The 20,959-nt window shown below is 48.9% G+C and overlaps 1 protein-coding gene across 1 annotated transcript in view; it reads left to right on the plus strand.

Annotated features, from left to right (window-relative positions):
- Window positions 1-20,959, plus strand: part of LOC311173804 (NACHT, LRR and PYD domains-containing protein 1-like) — a gene marked incomplete at both ends in the record, with an annotated part of 199,360 nt that overhangs the window by 155,070 nt on the left and 23,331 nt on the right. The window contains one exon of the mRNA XM_084237900.1: window positions 17,210-18,651. Within this exon, the coding sequence (XP_084094026.1) occupies window positions 17,210-18,651 (1,442 nt within the window). The remainder of the gene's footprint in view (window positions 1-17,209; window positions 18,652-20,959) is intronic.

Here is a 20,959-nt window from a genome sequence, read left to right on the forward strand (position 1 = left end):
CTTTCCTCTGGGTGATGTCCTGCTATGGCTGCTTGAGGCCCATTCTTCTCTGTTGGTGTCCCAGGTCCAGGCCAGGTCTGAGGAGACCTGGGGTGGATACTCTGAGATCAACCCCCTAAACTCCCACCTCCTGTCAATATCCAGGCCAAGGCTGGGGCCCCAGAGTCCAGGTCCAGGAGAGGGAAGACTCAGAGGACACAGATCAGTGGGTGTCACCCCTCCCCACGCACCCTCCCACCCCATCAAGGATTCTGAATGAGGCCTCCCTCTGCCCCAGACCCCAGGTCTCCTGACTTGGTCCAGTGTCTCCACTCCCCAGGGCTCCTCCTTACTATGGCTTTTCTACCACTCCCTTCTCCTTCCTCCCCCAACACCACCTACTAGCAGGTTCCCTGCCATGTGAAAAGCTGGGCTATGAGTGAGTGCTGGGCAGGTGCTTACCAGGAGGGGAATGATCCCAGTGGAGTCTTGCCTTGGGGTGGTAGGATGGGGCCAAGGGTGACACTTCCCTGCCTGCCTGATGATCCTCCTGTCCCGCTGTTATAGGGCAGCCCCGATATTGAACAGGATGCCTGGCTGTGGGTCCTCACCCGTGCGCTTAAAAAAAGGACTTATTAATATTTCACTATAGGCATACACAAAAGGTTAATAAAAGGTTAGTTAGGGTGGTGGGAGACAAAAATGGAGGCAAACAAGTTTGCCATTTTTTTAGGAGCCTGCCGGATCGGGGGAACAGAGTTCCTCCAATTTAGGAGGTTTCCAGTGTTAAGAGGACAGTGCGACCAAAAGTACCTGTAGGTTGCCCCTGTTTATTTAAGCCACCCATTGGCAACTGGCGAAGAGGAAACTGTTTTGCCTTAGGGCGATTTTTTTTGCCAAAATGGGTGTCGCTTTTAGTGTGGGGAGGAGATGCTATTGCAGTTTCCTCCCCAGAGGGCAATGGAGGCTGTGAATCCTCAGGATTTTGCATGGGAGGGGCCTGGTCATGTGGCCAAGGCCTTTGTCCTGAAGTCTTAGGAGTCTGAGTGGGAGCGGCCTTTTACATGGAGAAGGCCTTTGTCCGGTTGTTTTTAAGGTATTTAGTAAATGATAATTTTCCTCCTCTTCTTTTGACTTTGCCTTTTTGTAGTCCTTATAGGAAGGAGAAGGTTTTTTTTTTTTTTTTGTGCCATTAGTGTAGCCTTCACCTCCGCCATATTTAATTTATGGAGGGCGGCCTGTATTTGGTCTTGTATACTTTTAAAAGCTGACTCAAAAGTTTGATTTTGTTGTTGTACTTGATACTGTATGTTTTGATAAGCTGACTTAAAAAGTTACGATTTTTATTTTTTATATTTTAATAGTTAAATTAAAAGCCTGATTTTGATGTTTTATAGTTAAGAGCTTGAATTTGTTGCAGTACATTTTTAGTATGTGAAGTAGAACCTTCATTTTTTATAGAAACAAGAATGTAGCAAATGGCACCTCTGTACATTACCAAAAAAACACCCAGAAGCACAGACTGTAAAGGGATGGTTTGGAAAACACCCACATATGTATACAAAAGTAAAATTATGTGTCATACACTAGGTTTAATTTAATTATTTACACTTATTAAACTGGTGGTAATATTTAACAGAAAAAGGCTACTGAAATTTAAGGCCGGAAAAAAACTGAAAGAACTTAAGTTAGGGATAAAACCGCTGAAGTTTATGGTTGAGGCCACGTTTGGGTAAAAACCACACCCACAAGAGCTGGATGAGTGGGGAGAAAAAAAAAAACAGACTTTTTAAGACGTGAAACAAAGATTTTTACTGTGAGGCCTGCAAACCTAGTGTGCTTTATGGTGACCAACGTAAGAAAAATTACTTTGGGCTGGTCAACCATGGGTGAAGTTTGGAAACCACGTTGGGCGCCAGCTGTTATAGGGCAGCCCTGATATTGAACGGGTTGCCTGGCTGTGGGTCCTCACCCGCGCGCTTAAAAAAAGGACTTATTAATATTTCACTACAGGCACACACAAAAGGTTAATAAAAGGTTTATTTACAAGGGAAAAGGAAATAAGGAAAATGTACAACTCAGGGAGAAAATAGGGAAATAAAGTCTTTAATGCGTCCTACCCGATCCGCTGACCTGGAAACCCAAAGTCACTCTCAGAGCTGGCCGGATGCTGCTAACTGATGGAGAGCCAAAATGGGGACCCCTCCAAAGCCCACGTGTCTGCCTTTATACCAACTTAGCTGCTTAACCCCACCCTCAGGTCCCAGCCACCTTCCCTTTGGTGGTGATGGGATTTGGAGTTTCCAGTGTCTTTGGCTTTGGCCTGGGGTGGGGGTGGAGTCCGCAAAGCCTGTATGGAATTAGCTTTAGGACATCCTTTTCCCCCTAACACCACCACCCCCTTCCCCTCCCACTGAACTCTCTGGGTCCAGGTGAAGCAATTGCGGACCTTGAAGATCACTGACAGCCCTCATCACACTTAACCCAAACAGGTGAGAAACTCAAAAAGTCCGCGTTCCTGCTGCGTGTTGTGGAAGCGATCAGCTCTGAATTGGGCCACTTATATGCCGTGGATTTTAAAAAATGGATTGATGACCTAGAAGTTAAAATTTCTACATTAAGTGAGTAGACAAAGTGCCTTCTGTCTGCTCTCACTCTTCTCTCCCCCCACCACCTCTGCCCCACCCCTGAACCCTCCTAGACCTTCTAGTCAGTGAGTGGGGTCCCCTCTATCCAAGGGGGGATCCTGGACCAGAGGAGGCAGCTCTTACAGGACCCTTCACTTGCCAAGTGCATTCCCAGCACCCCCTGTGCCCTCACCTGCCCGGGAGGGGTGCTCAGAGCCCAGAGAGGAGGAGGCTGACATTCAGAGGGGCCCTGGGAGGGAGTGGGTAGGTGTCCTGTCAGCTCCCAGGGAGACAATGGCCTGGCCTCCTGGCTCTCCCCCTTCCCTGCTCCGCCTCAGGGTCCCCATCTGTGACATGGGAGAGCAGGAGCCTGCACTGTGGACTGTGTAAGGGTGAAGAGACCCCATGGTAAACACTCAGCACAGATCTCACACCCAGCAGATGCTCGGTACACAGGAGCCTAGATGCTGCTGTTGCTGCTGCTGTGCTGCTGTTGCTCCAGCAGCCCCCGGGGGGCGGATGTTCCTCATGCCACAGGGAGACCTGAGGCTCAGAGGGGTGTCAGGACACACAGGGAGGCAGAGACAAACCCAGGACAGGGTGTGCATTTCCTGGATCCCAGATCAGGACGTTTGTCCAGCAGTGTCTGTCTGGGTGTGCTTTTCCCGTGAGTGCCAGGAGAGGTTGGGGGAAGGGGTCTGCAAAGGCTTCCAGGGCATCTCTGCTTTATTGGAGACACAAGCCCTGGGAGACAGAGCCATGGAACCAGAACCACATTCCTGGGCAGGGATGTCTCCCGCACCTGCTGCTGCTTTGCGAGATCCCCACCCCTCCTTATTCTCAGGGATATTGTCTTGGTGCCCAGAGTTTCAGCTTGTCAGCTTGGTGTAGGGTCATGCAGGGGGCCACTCACTAAGGACAAAATTCCCGGTAATAGGGACACACTGGGAAACAAGTATCTGCTGACAACAGCAGGTAGATATTAGAATAGGATAATATTCTTTGATCAGCAGAAACACTGGAGCCCCTCAGGCAACAGCCCCTGGTCACTGCACCCCAGTTTACATCCCCGGTAACTCTGTTCCCCCAGCATGCACACTCCCTACGCACTTGCCCTGCCTTTGTACTTGATGTTAGTAAATACGAGCCTGCCTCTGGATGGGGGCTGCACTTACATCCCCGTGTAGCCCCTTGAGGCTTCTCATTGCTCCACATGACTCTGAGTCATCTGCCTCATCCCACACCACTCCCCACTCTGCCCCGTGAGGTGAGGAATAGTGACCCAGCCTTGACCAGCTTGGAAGGTGCAGGGGACCAGCTTCTAAAGCCCCAGGGAAGGAGGAGCCCAAGAGAAGGGTAAAGGAGCCCAGCTTCACTGTAGGTCAAAAAATAGCAGATGCTGGTAGATTGAGCCCCGAACATCGGCAGGAGGTTGAGTTAGGCTTTTTCACCTAGAGGTTTCTTTTTTTTTTTCCTGTCTCTTACTCTTTCCTGGCCTCTTTTTTCTTTAAAAGAAGTAGGTTGTAAAGGCCAAACATTGTAAGTAGGCCAAAAAGGCTCACACGGCAAATGTTTCTTTTGCTAAACGTTTCCTTTATTTCGGAGCCAATTAAAAGACCACACAAGGGCCTCCCTGGTGGTGCAGCGGTTGAGCGCTGGGTTGCGAAGCTGCCCGTGGCCTCTGCGGCGCCGGTTCAATCCCAGGCTGCTCCCCGGCCACTGGAGGAGGGTCCCACATGGCGCACAGACCTCTCGTGCCGCCCGCTGCTCCCCTCAGCAGTGTACTTCGGTCCTTCTGCCTGCTCTGCTCCCCGCTCTGGCTCTGGTGAATTCTCTCACCCTCCCGCACTCCTGACTGTACCCAGTGCTTGTATAAACAAAACAAACAAACAAATAAATAAAACATGCCTCTTTAAAAAAAAAAAAAAAAAGACCACACAAAAAGGGCACAGGTCGGCCAGGAAACACCATAAGGGTGGACGCCACAAGGCTCCTGTGACAGGACACACTGGTAACCAGAACAGATTAGGGATTAACCCATCTGCTAGTCGGAAGACAAAGTCCCATCATCGAATGAGCAACTTCAGTCTCCGAAGTAAATAGGCACATGTACCATCTAGAACCCCATCCGGGGGTTTTTCCATACAGGATTGATCTCCTAACAATTCAGGCTGTTTTCTCTTGTTCTTGGCAGGAGGATTTAATTGCATGCCATACGTCTGAAAGTGCTGGCCCGGGGTGGAAAAGCTCTTTTCTCTAAGAACCATACAAAGATCCAACACAAAAAACCCATTCCAGCCTCTCCTGTCAGATATCTAAGTGGCTCCTCCTGGCTCTTTCTCTTATTTCTTTCTCTTGGAGACAAGTTTAACTTCTTGCAAAATGGGGGAGACACTAACAGTGGGGGAAAGCAACACAGAAAGCCAGCAGCAGGATCTTTTAAAAATGGCAGGCTACAAGGTACCAAGGCGGAATTGGACAATCTCTTGATGATCATTAGAAAGAGATGCCGCTGGTATCCTAGGGAGGAACCTTGGATTTAAATGATTGGGAAAAGGTAGGACAATGCTTACGGCAAGAAGCAGGGCTGGTAAAGTCCGCTCATCTCATCACCTGGAATCTGTGCTGCTTAGCAGTCAAGCCAACTCAGGAATGTAAAAGCTCCCCTCTCTTTGAGGACATTACCAAAGAAACCCACCCCTCCACTTTCTCATAAAAATTTTCTGTTTCAACAACTGCCTCAACCACCCCTCTCTTTTCTCCTACCCCTCCCTGGATCCACCCAAACTACCTCAGGCCCCTATTTCATTCCTTTGATTATGAACCTTGATGATGGCAAATGCTTCCCTGAGGGGTGGCAGTTAAAACGCTTGTTCGAGATGCTCAAAGGAAACCCCATTGTCCCCTCTCCACGAATTCTTTCATCTATGGCCAACTGAACTTCAACAAACTGGCCAGTGGTTGACCTCGACAAACCAGTCCACCTCATCATTCTCAACACCCCTCAACACCCGGTCCAATGGTGGACTGATATGTCAGCTCCATCCTTCCACTGGAGTGATTGAATGAATATTTCAAGCCCATTACCCCACAAAAAAAATTATGCATTGAATTAGCACTCCATACCAGTCCTCTAGAACAGGGACGGCTCAGATGTCAAATGCTTACTGGACACAATCCTGATATTATTAATCCTGGCCTCACTAAGTCAGATTTTCAGGCTTCCCTCTAAAAATCTGAACTCTTCCAAATTGCTATGGCCAACTATATTACACAATTAAAGTTTTCTTTGCCTCATAATAAAATCCTCCAAGAATTTCAATGATTATGTTTCTCTTGCTACCACATTTTCTGCCACATCCAGTCCAGGTGCAGTTACTATATTCCTGGATGGGTCCAGAAAAACAGGTAAAGGCATATTTACCTGTTCAACAAGGCTCAACAACAGTGGAAATATTTTATCACAGCTCAACATAGCTCTACCCAATGAGCAGAATTAGCAGCAGCTATTGCTGCTCTCCAACATTTTTCTAATCAACCTTTAAATATTGTAGCTGTCTCTGCTTATGCTATTGGTAGCTTGCAAGTCATTGAAACTGCTCATGAGAAACTGCTCATAACTGTTCTGATTTTATTCTTTTTCAAATGTTCCAATACTTACAAAAAGTAGTTGAGACCAGATCACATCCCTTCTTTGTTACTCACATTAGATCTCATTTGGGACTACCAGGGCCATTGGCTGAAAGCAGTGATCAGGCTGATAAACTGGTTGTGTTTGCTAACCCCATTGAAGGGGCCACTTCTTTTCACTGTTTTTTTCATCAAGGTTGCCAGAGTCTTGCAAAGACCTTTGACATTTCTTACAGACAGGTGTAAGAAATTATTAAGGTCTGCCCAGATTGTCAATGATGATTAAAAAATGTGCCCTCTGGGGGGTTAACCCTAGATGACTTAAAAGCAATGAAATTTGGCAGGTGGATGTTCCTCCCTATGAGCCCTTTGGCCATCTTTTTTTTTAAGATTTATTTTATTTATGCATACAAGAACTGGGGTGTAGGCCAGAGGTGTGGGGGGATGGGGTGAGAGAATTCACTGGAGACAGAGTGGAGCAGAAAAGATGGGTCTACTGAATTATACTCTTGAGGGGAGCATTGGGTGAGACAGGAGAGGTCTGCTGGGCCACGTGGGTTAGCTCCATGATTGGGGATCAAACTCATGTGGCAGTGGCTGCCCATAGGTTGATAGCACTGAGACTAACCCCAAAGGGAGTTCCCCTTTGGCCATCTTCAGTATGTTCATGTCACTATTGACTCTTTTTCCAGCTTCATTCATGCCTCTGCTCAAGCAGGAGAAACTGTCAAACATGTCAAAAAATATCTTCTCTCCTCCATCGCCTCTGTGGGTCGCCCTTCTGAAGTAAAAACTGATAATGGGCCTGCTTGCACTTCTAAGGTTCTGACTGCCTTTTCTCCTCATTGAACATTAAGCATGTCACAGGAATCCCTTAAAACTCTACCAGTCAGAAGGGCCAATGAAACTTAGGGCTCAACTTCCTAAACAAAAGAGGGGGAATATGGAGATTCATTGCCCCTTCAGGAACAAATATACAAAGCATTATCTACCTTAAATTTTTTGAACTGTAATTCTTTTTTTTTTTTAAAGATTTGTTTATTTATTTGTACAAGCACTGGGCACAGTCAAAAGCGCGGAGGGTGAGAGAATTCAGCAGAGCCAGAGCGGGGAACAGAACAGGTAGAACGATGAAATACACTGCTGAGGGGCAGTGGGAGCAGTGGGAACGGCAGGAGAGGTCTGCATGCCATGTAGGACCCTCGCTGGAGGCCAGGGATCGAACCGGCAGGGGAGGCCCTGAACTGTAATTCTATTGAGCTCACAGGAGTAGAACAACATTTTTTGCCTGCAGAACCAAGCCCTAAGCCCTTGGTCTTGTATCTCCACCCATTGCAAGGACCAACTTGGCTGGGACCTCTAGAACTTTTAACATAGGGGGCAGGATATGCATCTGTTTTGTCTCCAACAGGACCTCTTTGGGTACCAGCAAAGGCTGTACGCCCTTATCAAGAGTTTGCATCAAGCAGGGAAAGGCCCCACTCCAAAGTTTCAACTGTTTGTGGTACAGTCACCTCCCAAGTGGGACAGAAAAAGAAGATGGATCCCTTGAACTCGACAAAGCAGTCCACTGGGCCAACATAGGGTGATCTAAAATATTAACAAGTGAAGCAGGAAACACTTTGAGAGTCACAGGGAAGCCCAAGACCTCAGAAATGCCTGGCCCAATCTGGCCTGTACATGGCATCCTCAGCTGTAACAAACTTTTTCAGCTAAAACTTTTTTGCCGTGACCAAGAAAAAAGAAGGAGTGCTGAGGACTAAAGTGAGGGACCCACTGCCACTGGCTGGCAGGGGAGGGGAGGTGCCTCTGGTCTCAGCAAGCAGCTGCCTGGACCTCTGCTCCAGTGCTGAGATTACTGGTATGTCTCTACTGCCTGCCAGCTGTGAGAGAACTTGACTCTCCTTTTGTCCATCTTGAGATACTGTTCTAGTCAGTTCCATGGGTAGAAAATTCTATTTCCCCGTCTTCCTCACCTGCAGCCTGGCTCAGTTATTTAAATTTTTCCTTCTGGCTGTTGGGACATTGTGCCACTGGTGTTGGCGGGCATCTCTTTGGAGTGCTCCTTCAGGGGTGTCAGAAACTGTTTATCATACAGAGACCAGCACTGGTAGGCCAGAACTCCACCAGGGTGTTGATACTGTGGCTGTGTTGCTGGGCACTGTCCCTTACAGTTCCCTCCCTCCGCATTGACTCAGTTCCAGCGGGGAATCAGTTAGTTGGTGATTTTGCTCTGATCACTAGGTGGTGCTAGAGACCTGCACTTGCTGACCTGTGCTTTTCCCCTGTGGTTCTCTGAGAAACGGAGGGGAGGGGAGGGGAGGGGAGCACCTCAACACAGGGGCTATTGCTCATGCTGGGTGCTGTGTCTGCCCCATGTTCACGCAGTGCTGTGCCCACAGCAGTGCGGATCCCATGCCCTGAATTCTGCACTCTAGTTCTCAATCCCAGGGCTCAGATCCAAAATGCTGGCTGTCACCCTTTGCGCGTCCCATGCCCTGGATCCCATGCACGGCTCTCAGTTCCAGAATGGGGTCTTGCTCCACACCTTGTTTCCCTTCTCCCCTATTTTTGAGTGGCCCACCCCCTCTCAGAGCCTGAGGGCGGTTTTGGGATCCCTGGCTTTCAACTCTCAGGAAGTTGGTGATTTTGTTCTGACCACGAGGTGGCGCCAGAGATCTTCCTAGTATCCTTCCAGAACTGCTTCCTCCCACACCCCAACTTTTGCCTCTCCACCCTCCCTCCCCCGTGGGTCTCCGGGAAACAGAATGGGGTGGCGTGGAGCGACTCAAAGGCGTGGGTGCTGGGTATGCCCTGTGCCCTGTGATCATGGGGACCCCACACCCCAAGTTTCATGCCCTGGTTCTCATTTCCAAAGCCCTCAGATCTGGGATGCAAGCAGGAACCCAGTTCAGTGTCCACAGAAATGGTGCCTTTTGTACCTTGCTCCCCTACCTGGGTGCCTGGTTTTTGATTACTCAGTGAGGGTCATTCACCTCAGTGCCAGATCCCGCGCATCTCCCCTCAATCCTAGGTCGCTGCACGAGGACCTGGGAAGCAGTGATCTGGGATCCACGTTTGCTTTTCGAGTGCATGCACGCCTTTCCGCACAAGCTTACCGGCAGGCCTTGGGCTATTTGCAGGTCTCTCCCTGGAGTCCTTATCTTCCTCTAATGGTGCCTGGAGCCATTCACTCACCTCTGCACGGTTCTCCACAGTTCCCGGGTGTGCTGCCTGCAGTAGTTCCTTTCCACTCCCTGTCCCACTTGATCTCTAGTTTGTTCTTGTTTTTCTGTTGTTTTTTTTCTTTTCTCCTTTCTGTTGGTGGAAGTGTGCCAGCTTCGTAGGTGGGGAAGGGTAGCAGAGTTCTGATGTTTTCCTCTAGTCCTCTTGTGTTGCAACTTTCCTCTAAGGGCAGTTTGCCAGCATCGCCCATTTATCTTCCATGTCCGGGTTGTCTGAGGGACCTGCTGCTTTTCCTCCCTGTTAATTGTTTTTATAGGAGAACTTACTCGCTGTGTTTCTTTGCCACCATATTGATTCCTCTCTACACTCTATTTCAGATAAAAACTGTAAAAATTACTTTGAATTTACTAGTGAACCATAAAGAAATTAATTGTAAATGGCACCTGTGTAAATTCTAATATGAAAAACCCAAATTTTGAGATGGCTATTGTAGGGTAAGGTAAAAAGTATCAGGCTTTTCTGCCCTCCAACCACTAGGATTGATGATGGATCCCTGCTGTCCTGAATGCATGCCTGATGGCGGCCACCTGGAGTAGGGTGTGGGCGTGCGTAAGTGGGTACACCTGGGCTGAGAGACTGGGCTTATAAGGGCAGCCTCACGGGGATGCCAGGAGAACCACAAGAAGAGCAGAGAAGTAGAATCATGAGAGCAGAGAAGCAGAGAGAACCAGAGAACACCAGAGAGCCCAGAAAGAGGGAAGACTTGCTGGGGCTGAGAGGCCTGCCAGCCTCCCGGCCCCCCGGCACGCCTACCTCCCTGCCTGCTGTGTACCTGGTAAATCCCAGTAAAAGCCTGCAAAGCCACTGAGGGCTCCAGGACTCTCTAGGACTCTCCTCCTTTACTCCGTCTGCTCGGATCATAGAGATCCTGCCCTTACAGCTCTCTAAAGGTTTTTAGTAAACAAGGACTCAGCATGCACGCATTTAAAGTCATAGTGTTATTGTTGTCGTTTTTTTGGAGTTAGGAGTGTGGGGTCCTTGGGTTCACTCTGGGAAAGGTCTCAGCAGAGCTCCCATTTCAGCGACAGGCGGCAAGTTTCCCAGGCGAGTTTCTCCACGAGACAGAGACGCTAGTTATATTTAAAGAGCAGGTTTATTAGAAAAAGGAGAGGACAGTAAAAGACCCTTGCATAGACACCAGTGGGCAGGAAGAGCTGCCGCGAAAAGCACGGGTTTGCTGAGAGAGGCCTGCGTGGTTGCAGGTGGGCGGCCTTGAGGAGAGCGGCCGCCACTGAGGGAGGTCAGTGAAGAGAAGTCCCAGAAGGTACAGGTCACGGGCAGGCAGGAAGCTGCTGCCCTGCAGAGGAGAGAGTTGGTGAAAAGGAGCAGCTGCATAGGCACAGGTGGGCAGAAAGACCGCTGCCCTGTTGTGGGCAGCATTAGATTTTATCATCTTCTTTTTGTAGGGAGGAATCCTCTTTGTGGGTGGATAGTTTGCTCCTCAGTCTCCATATCTTCACCTTCAGGTCTGTGGCCCTGACACTCCCTACAGCATCTGATAGTGTCTGGGTGTTGCGCTGCCTGATCTGGGCCTTGATGTCTAAGGGTCTTGGTTTCTATAACTGGGTCAATGGCTTAGACTATGCCCTTCTACCCCCACCTCCTTGTGTGAATTAGGTTCTAGTGTTTTGATACCTCCTTTAGGTTTTCTATCATTTCCCCCATCATCATGACAATGGGGCCAGTTTGGGTATGTCCCAAACTCTATGGGAAGCACCATCATGGAAAAATAGACAGACCTTTCAGTGTATGTGGGGACAGGTGGGAATGTTACAAAATACACGCTTTCTTAAATCTAATGTTCTCTCAGGGGCATTTCCTAATACTGACCCTCCGTGGGGATGTCTTCTCTTGAAACCCTGTTCTTAGAAGCAGGGACATGTAATTACCTGCTCCTTTCTTACACTTTGGACATGACCTTCAAGGTCTACAATAACAAGGAGGAGACAGGTCAGGTACAACAAAAGGAGGAGAGAAGAAAGCCACCTCAGTTGGAAATGTCTGAAAAAGTGCCTCCAGGACCATGCCCTCTGTGCCATCCCTCTGAAAGAGGGACTGTCCTACTTTCCCAGAATGGGAGCAGCCAGCCCAACCCATGGGCCAGATGGGAGGACAAGCAGACCATCAGCTGCCTCTGACTATGAGGAACTTGATACAGGAGAAGACGTTTTCTAAAGAGGCCCAGATTTGAGACAGGCTCTCCTAACTCTATGGAAAAACCTCGGGTGACCCTGTAAGTGGCAGACAAAAAGTTCACCTTTTTGGTGGCTACTGGAGCCACCTGCTCTTCTTTGCTTCAATTCTCTGGATGTCCTGGTTGACTGTCCTCCTCACTGCTATTGATAAGCAATCATCTGGTAGACTGGGCCATAAAGATCAATCTATCAACAAAGGGGAAATTGCAACAATGGGGGAAAGACAAACTGTTAATCTTGTTAATGCCCATCAAAGACAAACCTGTCAGGAAATAGGGGAAGGACAAATTTGTGAATGCCTATCTAAGAGGCTGGCCATTTGTAACTGTATCAAGAGTTTGAGAAGAAGGAAAGTAGTATAATTTGTCCAAAAACTGAGGAGGGCAGCAGACTCGTGTCTGAGAGTTCACCATCCTGCTCTTTGAGAGAGTGCAGGGGTATTTATACAAAAGAGTAAAAAAAAAAAAGGGTGGGGGGAGATGGTCTACAAAGGAGAGGTAGGAAGGGTTTGACATGTCCTTTTTTTTTTTTAAGAAACATGTATTTTTATTTATTCGTTTGTTTGTTTATACATACACTGGGTACAGTCAGAAGCGCGGGAGGATGAGAGAATTCACCAGAGCCAGAGCGGGGAGCAGAGCAGGCAGAAGGACCGAAGTACACTGCTGAGGGGAGCAGCGGGCGGCAGGAGAGGTCTGCGCGCCATGTGGGACCCTCCTGCGGTGGCCGGGGAGCAGCCGGGGATCGAACCGGTGCCGCAGAGGCCGCAGGCAGCTTTGCAACCCAGCGCTCAACCACTGCCACCGGGGAGGCCCTGACATGTCCTTTTGATGCAGGCATATGGGGATGTCAGGTGGCCAGCTTGATTTGTTAACACCTGCTATTTAACTTCCTTTTCCTTAGAATGCAAGAAGACAGATTTTTAAAACAAACAAACTTGTTAGGGATGCTTATCTGCTAGGGCAAGAAGAGAGACCTGTCACTACATCAAACTGAGATATTAAATTTAGGGCCCCATCTGCTTAAACGGAACTTTCCAATTATTGAAGTTTTTTGGTGCCAGACTCCTTCTTCCCCATAATGTTGGGTTGAGGCGGATGTGTAAGTTTCTTGAGGGTCTAATTTGTGAGTTTCCCATGGCCATTGGTCCCCCATATTGGGACCTCCACAAACATAATGAAGCAGGAAGTTGCTAAGTCTGCTGCTTGGATTCTGCTACTCGCTGGAGCAGAAAGTTCCTGTGGTGTGCTACGCAGCAGTAGTAGTTATGGCTAGTTATGGTCTGTGCTCCACCCCTGTAGCTGTCCGATCATGCTTGGGTCTTATGCCTTGTCATAAGGCACTGGAGCCTCAGGGTCTCGACCTCTACAGCTGGGTTAATGGTCATGTTATTTCCCTCTGCCCCCACCTCCTTGTGTGAGTCAGGTTCCGGCCTTGGGGCACCTCCTTTCCAGTCTTTCTGGTCTTGTCCTCCATCATATCTACTAGGGTTTTTACTTTGTGATGACAATGAGGCTTATATAAAACATATTATAGTTAAATGTTATTTTTTGTGTGATTGTAGGGGCTGGAATGGACAGGGTGCAGGTTTTCTATGATCCAGCAGACCAGGTGAAGGAGGAATCAGAGTCCTCAGTGGTTTTTGCAGGTCTTTATTGGGATTACCAGGTACACGGCAGGCAGGGGCACTGGGGGGCCGGGAGGCTGGCAGGCCTCCTAGCCCTCAGCAAGTCTATACTCTTTCTGAGCTCTCCAGCGTTCTCTGTTTCTCTCTCGGCTTCTGCTACTTCTTTCTCGGCTTCTCTTTCGGCTTCTACTGGTGTCCCCGTGATGCTGCCCTTAAAAGCCCAGTCTCAGCCCAGGTGAATCCCATCTACCTATGCCCACACCCTACTCCAGGTGCCGCCATCAGGCATGCATTCAGGACCGCAAGGATCCATCATCTATCCTGATGGCGGGGGCGGGGGGGGGGGGGCAGAAAAGCATGACATTTTTCCTTACTCTACAATGATTAAATCTACCATTGATACTCTCTTTTGAATTTTTCACTTTATTATATTCTTCAGAGCCAGAATTTGAATTATGATTTTTATCTCTGTGTTGAAATACTTGTTTTGCTTTTCTGATTTCATTTTGAGTTCTCCCTTGCTGAGTTTCCTTTAAACAAGTATTCTGAATTCTTTTTTTTAAGATTCATTTATTTATACATACAAGAGCTGGGGTGCAGGCCAGAGGTGGGGGGGGTGAGAAGATTCACCAGAGACAGAATGGGGAGCAGAACAGGTGGATTGACTGAAATGCACTGCTGAGGGGAGCAGCAGGCCAGGCAGGAGAGGGCTGCTCTGCCATCTGGATTAGCTCCCTGGCCGGGCATCAAACTTCTACTGCAGTGGCTGCTGATAGCTGCCTAGTGCTGAGACTTAACCCTTTGTGCCACCAGGGAGACCCCTTGAATTCTTTTTTTGGGTAACAATTCATTGATCTCTATATCTTTATAGTCAGTCACTGGAAAATTGTGTTCCTTTCATGGTGTCATATTTCCTTGATTTTTTTTTTCATGTCTCCTCTAGAATTTTGTTGATAAATGTATGCTTAATAGAGCACTAACCTCTTCCAGATTTTATAGATTGAGTTTGATGGGGAAAAACATTCACCTGTGGATGGATACAAGGGTGGGATTCAGGTGTGGGGTCAGTTCTGATTCTAAGAAAGATTTCAGTGTGTCTTGACATTCCTGAAAGAGACTGACTTCAGCCTTAACTTACACATCAGCTGAGGTCAGTGTCAGCAAAGATCGCAGGGGATCTCAGTGGCCAGGGCTGCTGGGGAACTCCTAAATTCCTTTTATTCAACAAGGGCTATCATGGTCAAAGATGTATCTCTCAGCACTAGGGCCAGCCCACAGATATCCTCATAGTAGTGATGTTACTGGAATCTGATGCACGAGTGCACACAAGTGAACACCAAAGTGGGGTCTAAAGCATAGGCACACATGGAACAGCCACAGTTCTGGGATCCAAGCTGTGACAGACTTGGGGGAAGGCTGTCAGCCCTGATCCCAGGGTAGTACAAAGGGAACTCCTTCTGGGAGGTGTGTACCAGCATCTCCCTCCTGAGGGAGTCCATAGTGGTGATTGCTGCAGGCTGCCTCAGAGCAAAAACTGCTGATGTCCAATACAGCACAGACCACTGAAGCCCACACCAATGAACACCGTGGGGTCGTCTTCTGTCATAGGTGTGGGGAGTTCACAGCTGTTCTAGGGGTTATGATGGGGCTCAGTGTCAAAGACTACTGGTTTTTTCCACAGTGCCAGGCACAGGGGACTGTGATGGCACTAGTTGTATGGCTTATGCCAGTAGCCTCTGCCCTTCATTTTTTCTAGGTGTCTCCAGAGAACAAATATTTCACCTTTATGGGCCATACAATCTCTGTTGCAAATACTCTCCATCATAGCCTGAGGTCAGCTATAGACAATTCATAGACAAACAGGTATAGCTGTATTTTTTTAAGATTTAGTTTATTTATTTATGCATACAAGAATTGGGGTACAGGCCAGAGGTTTGGGGGGGTAAGAGGATTCACCAGAGGCACATGGGGAACAGAACAGGCAGATTGACCGAAATAAACTGCTGAGGGGAGCAGTGAGCGAGACAGGAGAGGTCTGCTGCGCCATGTGGGTAGCTCCCTGGCCTGCTGGAGATCGAACTCATGCTGCAGAGGCTGCGGATAGCTTCCTAGTGCTTAGACTTAACCCCTTACACCACCCAGGAGGCCCACATATGGCTGTATTACAAAGAAACAGTGTGTGAACATAAAAATTTGAATTTTATGTAATTCTCACATGCTGTGAAGTAGTTTTTTGTTTTATTTTCCTTAGTCATTTTAAAATGTAAACTATTCTTAGGTATTGGTGGCAAGCTGGACTTTCTTGGGTTTTCTAGATCGACTCCCAAAGCATATTAAAGTGAAATTATCAGAGGAATTGTGAGTACAGGGAAGGCTTTTTAAATACAGGTAAATCCAGGGTATTTAGGTAAGTGTCATGTGAACAGAGCCATGAAAAGAGGGTGTTTAGGAGAACACTGTAAAAAGATAAAGTAAACTTCTCTGTTCCCTCAGGCACACACAGGGCCCCTGATGGGTCCCCATGCCATCACCCCAGGTGGACATTCTGGAGCTCTTAGAGGATATCACAGCAGAGATGTTCGTAGAAGAGACATAGCAATGGATCCACAGATCATGATCTCAGAGACATGACACTCTAGTCTCAACAACGCTGAGAAAATTTGACCCCGCACCCCCACATCCCCCTCAGATTCCCCTCAGTATACCCACAAAGGCAGAACAGATCATCTCAAGCCCTCGTGGTCTAGCAGGTTCCCCCAGATAATCTGGGCTTTAGAATCCCAAAGAAGTCTTAGGCATCATCTTGATGCATAAGAAAGGGAAGGGACAGTAACAATTACTCTATGTGGAATCTGAGCTGTGAGCCTGACGTCCCTCACTGGGGACAGCCCCTGACATGTGCTGAGATCCTCACAGTTCACAAAGCATGTCCCTGTCTGTCTCAGGTGGGTCCCCCAGACACTGACTGTGACACAGGGTTTGAGCACAGGTTGTGACGGGGGATGGGATCCACGGAGGTGCCAGTAGGAGAGAGAAGTGGGACAGGGAAGGAGGAAAGCCCACGTGACCTGCATATGGAGCAGGTTCCGCTGTGACATCTGAGGTTCGCTGTTGCATATCTAGGGAACAGTGAGAACATACCTCAGAGCCATCGTCCTGGGGCCAAGGGTCTGCCACAGTCATTAGTCAAGGGCTCCTACTGGAACATTAACTCCCCAGCATTTCTGGCTGCTTCACCGAGGGCTGAGGGAACCCTCAGTAGACACATAGGGCCTTGCAGCAGGACATGTTGCCTACGCTTCCATGACATGTACTAAGGAGGTACTGTCAGTATCACCTGCTACACCATCAGGCATCTCCTTCACACCCCACAACCTCCTGCAGGAGATATCACAACCCCCAGTCTACTGAGGCTCAGTGAGGCCAAGGGCTCAACACATGGGCTTATGAGAACAGGGAGCTGTGTCTCTTTTGTTCACTCTTTATTCACAGTCCTAAACATTGGCTGGCACAGAGTGGGCCCTTGATTAATACTTGAAGTCACTCAGGGAGTATGAATTGGTCAAGATGAGCTGGGATCTCCTCCCCAAAGCCCACGTTCTTTCTACTGTTCTGAAAAGAACCTACCAGAGTTGGCAGCCTGGACTTGGAGTGGGTGACAAAACTGTTGAAGGAATGAATATGTGAATATATAAACAAATCTATGCTTTTATGTTGCAGCTTTCCATCCTTACTTAGGAATAATAGAAACTCTCTGGAAACAAAGGACAAGGACCTGTACCACACAGTCATGGGAAAATGAGGATTTGTACCATGAAGTCAAACAGCTTGTACTTATACGCAGATCTTATCCCAGAGGCCACAAGCCCCCAGTCAGGGAAAACTGGCACCTTGGGGTGCTACAGGAACAAGGAATTCTTATTGATATCAGAGACTTATTTGGCCCAGGGCCTCACACGGTCATACTGCACGGGGATGCTGGAGTCGGGAAGTCTACACTGGCCAGGCAGGTGAGGAGGGCCTGGGAGGAAGGCCAGCTGTACAGGGACCACTTCCAGCATGTCTTCTACTTCAACTGCAGACAACTGAGCCCAGCAAAGACTATGAGTCTCACTGAGATCATCACAGAAGTCGGGGCTGCCCCTGAGGCTGCCATTGGCCAGATCCTGTCTCAACCAGAGAAGCTGCTCTTCATCCTTGAAGGTTTGGATGAGCCACAATGGGACTTACTGAGGCAAAAGCATGACCTCTACCTGCAGCAGAGCCAGAAGCAACCACTGTGCTCACTACTGAGCGGGTTGCTGAGTAAAACCATACTTCCAGAGGCATCCTTGCTGATCCCAGCTAGAACCAGAGCTCTAGAGAAATTCATCCCTTTTTTGGAGCACCCACAATGGGTGGAGGTGCTGGGGTTCTCTGAGTCAGGAAGGAAGGAATATTTCCGCAAATATTTCACAGATGAAGACCAAACACGTAGAGCCCTGAGCTTGGCTGAGTCAAACTGCGCTCTCTGGGCCATGTGTCTGGTGCCCTGGGTATCCTGGCTGGTCTGCACGTGCCTGAGGCAGCAAATGGAGCAGGGGCGAGAGCTCTCCCTGATGCCTCAGACCACCACGGCCCTCTGTCTGCAGTACCTTTCCCAGGCCCTGCCTGCTCAGCCCCTGGGGACCAAGGTGAGGGGCTTGTGCTCTCTGGCTGCTGAGGGCAACCAAGAAGAAAAGAACCTGTTCAGTGAGGGAGACCTCAAGAAGCATGGTATGAAAGGCACTGTAGTCTCCACTCTGTTGCAGATGGGTGTTCTCCGACAGCATCCCACCCCTCGGAGCTACAGCTTCATTCATCTCTGTTTCCATCGGTTCTTTGCTGCGATGTCCTGTGTGCTGGAGTGTAGTAAGAAGGAAAGTGATAATCCTACATGCATCATAGATATGAGAGAGCAGCTAATAAAATGTTGCGGGCATGATGTCTTCTGGGCACCAACTATGCATTTTTTATTGGGCCTTTTGGGTGAGCAGGGGGTGAGAATGATGGAGAGCATCTTCAACTGCACGCTGTCTCGGGTGAGGAGGCAGACACTCCTAAAACGGATCCTGAATCAGGCCTGGCAAGGGTATTTCTCCCTACAGCCCTGCTCCCTACAGTTGTTTCGCTTTTTGTATGAGATTCAGGACAAGGATTTCCTGACTCGAGTAATGAACCATTTCCAAGAAACAAGCATGGTGATTGAAACCGACATGGAGCTCCTGGTGTTCACCTTCTGCATTCAATTCTGCCACCGTGTGCAGAGGCTTCAACTGAATGAGGGTGAACGGCATAAAAAAGTGTGGAATCGTCACAGTATGGTCCTGTGAGTACCCCACCCTTCCTCTCTCCACACCTCTGTTGCTTCCACCATCCTGGGCATGGGAGGAATCCTCACTAAGCCTGGCCCCAGGGGTAAAAGGGCCAAGGTCACCGGTGATTTTTACCTGCCAAATCTGACCTCCGTTCTCTGTCACCTCAGCCCTCTGCAGCATGTGGCCTGCCCTGCCTGCTCCTGGGCAGAACTGCGGTGACCCTGCCTCTTCCTGCTGCTGCTTATCCCGCCCCTGTGATGATCCCACCACTCCCCTGGGTGCACTTCCAGCCCCTGAAGACCCGGGAAACCCCACACCCTCTGGCAGCTCACCTGCCTCTTTCTCTCTGGACTTATTTCTCCCTGAGAAGCTGCTCCCTCCACTGCTTCAGGCAGCCTCTCAGTGGCTACTGACAATGACACCGCCCTGAGATCTGCCCATCACCTCAGATGCCTGGGCTTGAAGGGAGTGTGTCTCCCAGAAACCTGCTTTCCTGTTTGTGTCAATGATGCACTATTGCTTTCAGGGCTCAGCCCCCAAACCACCCTCTCAGCACGATGAGGCCACTTCTCTAGCCACCCTCCACCCCAGCAACACTGCTGACCTTGCTTCTTGGGCCCCCAATTTTACACTATTGATCATTTAATGCTTAATCGATCTCCCCTTTGAGATGATTCCTTTCACATACTTATTAATACTGACTTTATGTCCACTGTACAGATCACAGGTTAATTAGTAAAGCACTGCCCCTGCCCTTGATGAACTCAAAAACTGGAGGAGACACATTCAATAATGAGAACAGAGCATGACCCCTGCAGTAGTGACGAGGGCAGCGGGAAGTAGCGATCACTCAATTGTACCCAGAAAGGAGAGGCTATGACCAAAAATGTTGGATTTGCAACTTTAATTTTCATATTTTTCCCTCATAATAAACTTGTGACCATTGTGGAAATGTAATAAGCAAAGACTAATGTCAATCAGAATCCTATCACTCGAGGGGACCATCCGCCTGGAGGATCTTCCTCTACTGATTTCTGTGCACATTTCTATGACAGGGCCATGCTGCATTTTGCGTTACTGTCAGCTTTATCTTCTTTACATTTCCTTAAAGTTTACTTTCTTACGCTGTGAAGCAGCCTGATACAGCATTCTTCTGCATCAGCAGGAGGGGTCCACAGGGAAGGTGTCATGAGAGGTGATGTGAACTCCCCTTGGGTGCTGAGGGTGTTTCTAGGGGCTAATGGCTGTGAGTGTGACTGGGCCTTCAAGAAGGCCATGGGTGTTGGTGTTGCAAGTGGTGGTGCCGGCATGGGGCCTGCAGAAGGGCCCTGAGGGAGCACAGAGGCAGACCCCAGGCAAGAAGCAGGAGGAACCAGGGGAAACAGGCCAGAATAAGAGCATCTGCAATGGACGCTGACACATGGGTTCTGGAGAGTCCCGGGGGAGAGTCAGGGCCTTCACCTGCAGTGGGAGGGAGATTTCAAAACCCAGGGTCATTCAAGTAAAGCAGAGAGAATGGCAAGGAGGTTACTGTAAACACCCAAAGTCCAGGAATGGTGGAGGCTCACCCAGGCTGTGGGAGGGAGATCAGGAGCAGCCCTGAGGTAAGGTGAGCAGCTTCCAGGTCTTTTGGCTTGTGATTAACCCTGTGCATTTTGTATAATTAATTTTTATTCTGTATTCCCTCTAATAAAGTCTAAAGATGGCCAACTGATTGAAATAAAAGTTTAAAATTATTATTCAAATATCATGAGCCTAATAAATGAAAATAAAATTCAAATATTGAGTCTTTGGGGTGTGTTGGTAGCATTGACTCTGGAGCCCTGCTCAGTGCAGTGGGTTCTGCCAGGTTACAATGGTCAGTGCCCCATCCCCCGGACTGACCAGCCTCCCCAAATGCCCCTCCCCACTACCATGGGCCCCATGCAGTGGTTCACTCTACAGTCCTTGCCATGCTGTACTGAAGTGTTCATTTTATGTGTCTGTCTCTGCCTTAGGGCTGGGGCAGATATTGTCCTTTTTTAGTCTGCGTTGCCAGCAAAGGGCCCGGCACAGAGAAAGAGAAGGGGTCAGACAGCTCCTCCCTTTGCTGCAGAGACCCCTGTGTTCCTCTGCCTAGACATTCAGGAGACCCAGTGCCAGGAAGGAGAGGAGGGTGGGGAGAAGGGAACAGAGCCCAGGGAGGTGGCGTGAGAATGACATGGTGGTGACGGGGTTGTGTGTGGTCATTTACAGGGTCGTCCAGGTTGGCTTGCAGGCGACCCTGTGCACTTCCAAAAATAGGAGGAGCACAGAGTGGTCCCAGGAGAGAGATGACAA

Source organism: Talpa europaea (assembly GCF_964194135.1).
Source record: "Talpa europaea genome assembly, chromosome: 7".
Classification (NCBI taxonomy): domain Eukaryota; kingdom Metazoa; phylum Chordata; class Mammalia; order Eulipotyphla; family Talpidae; genus Talpa; species Talpa europaea.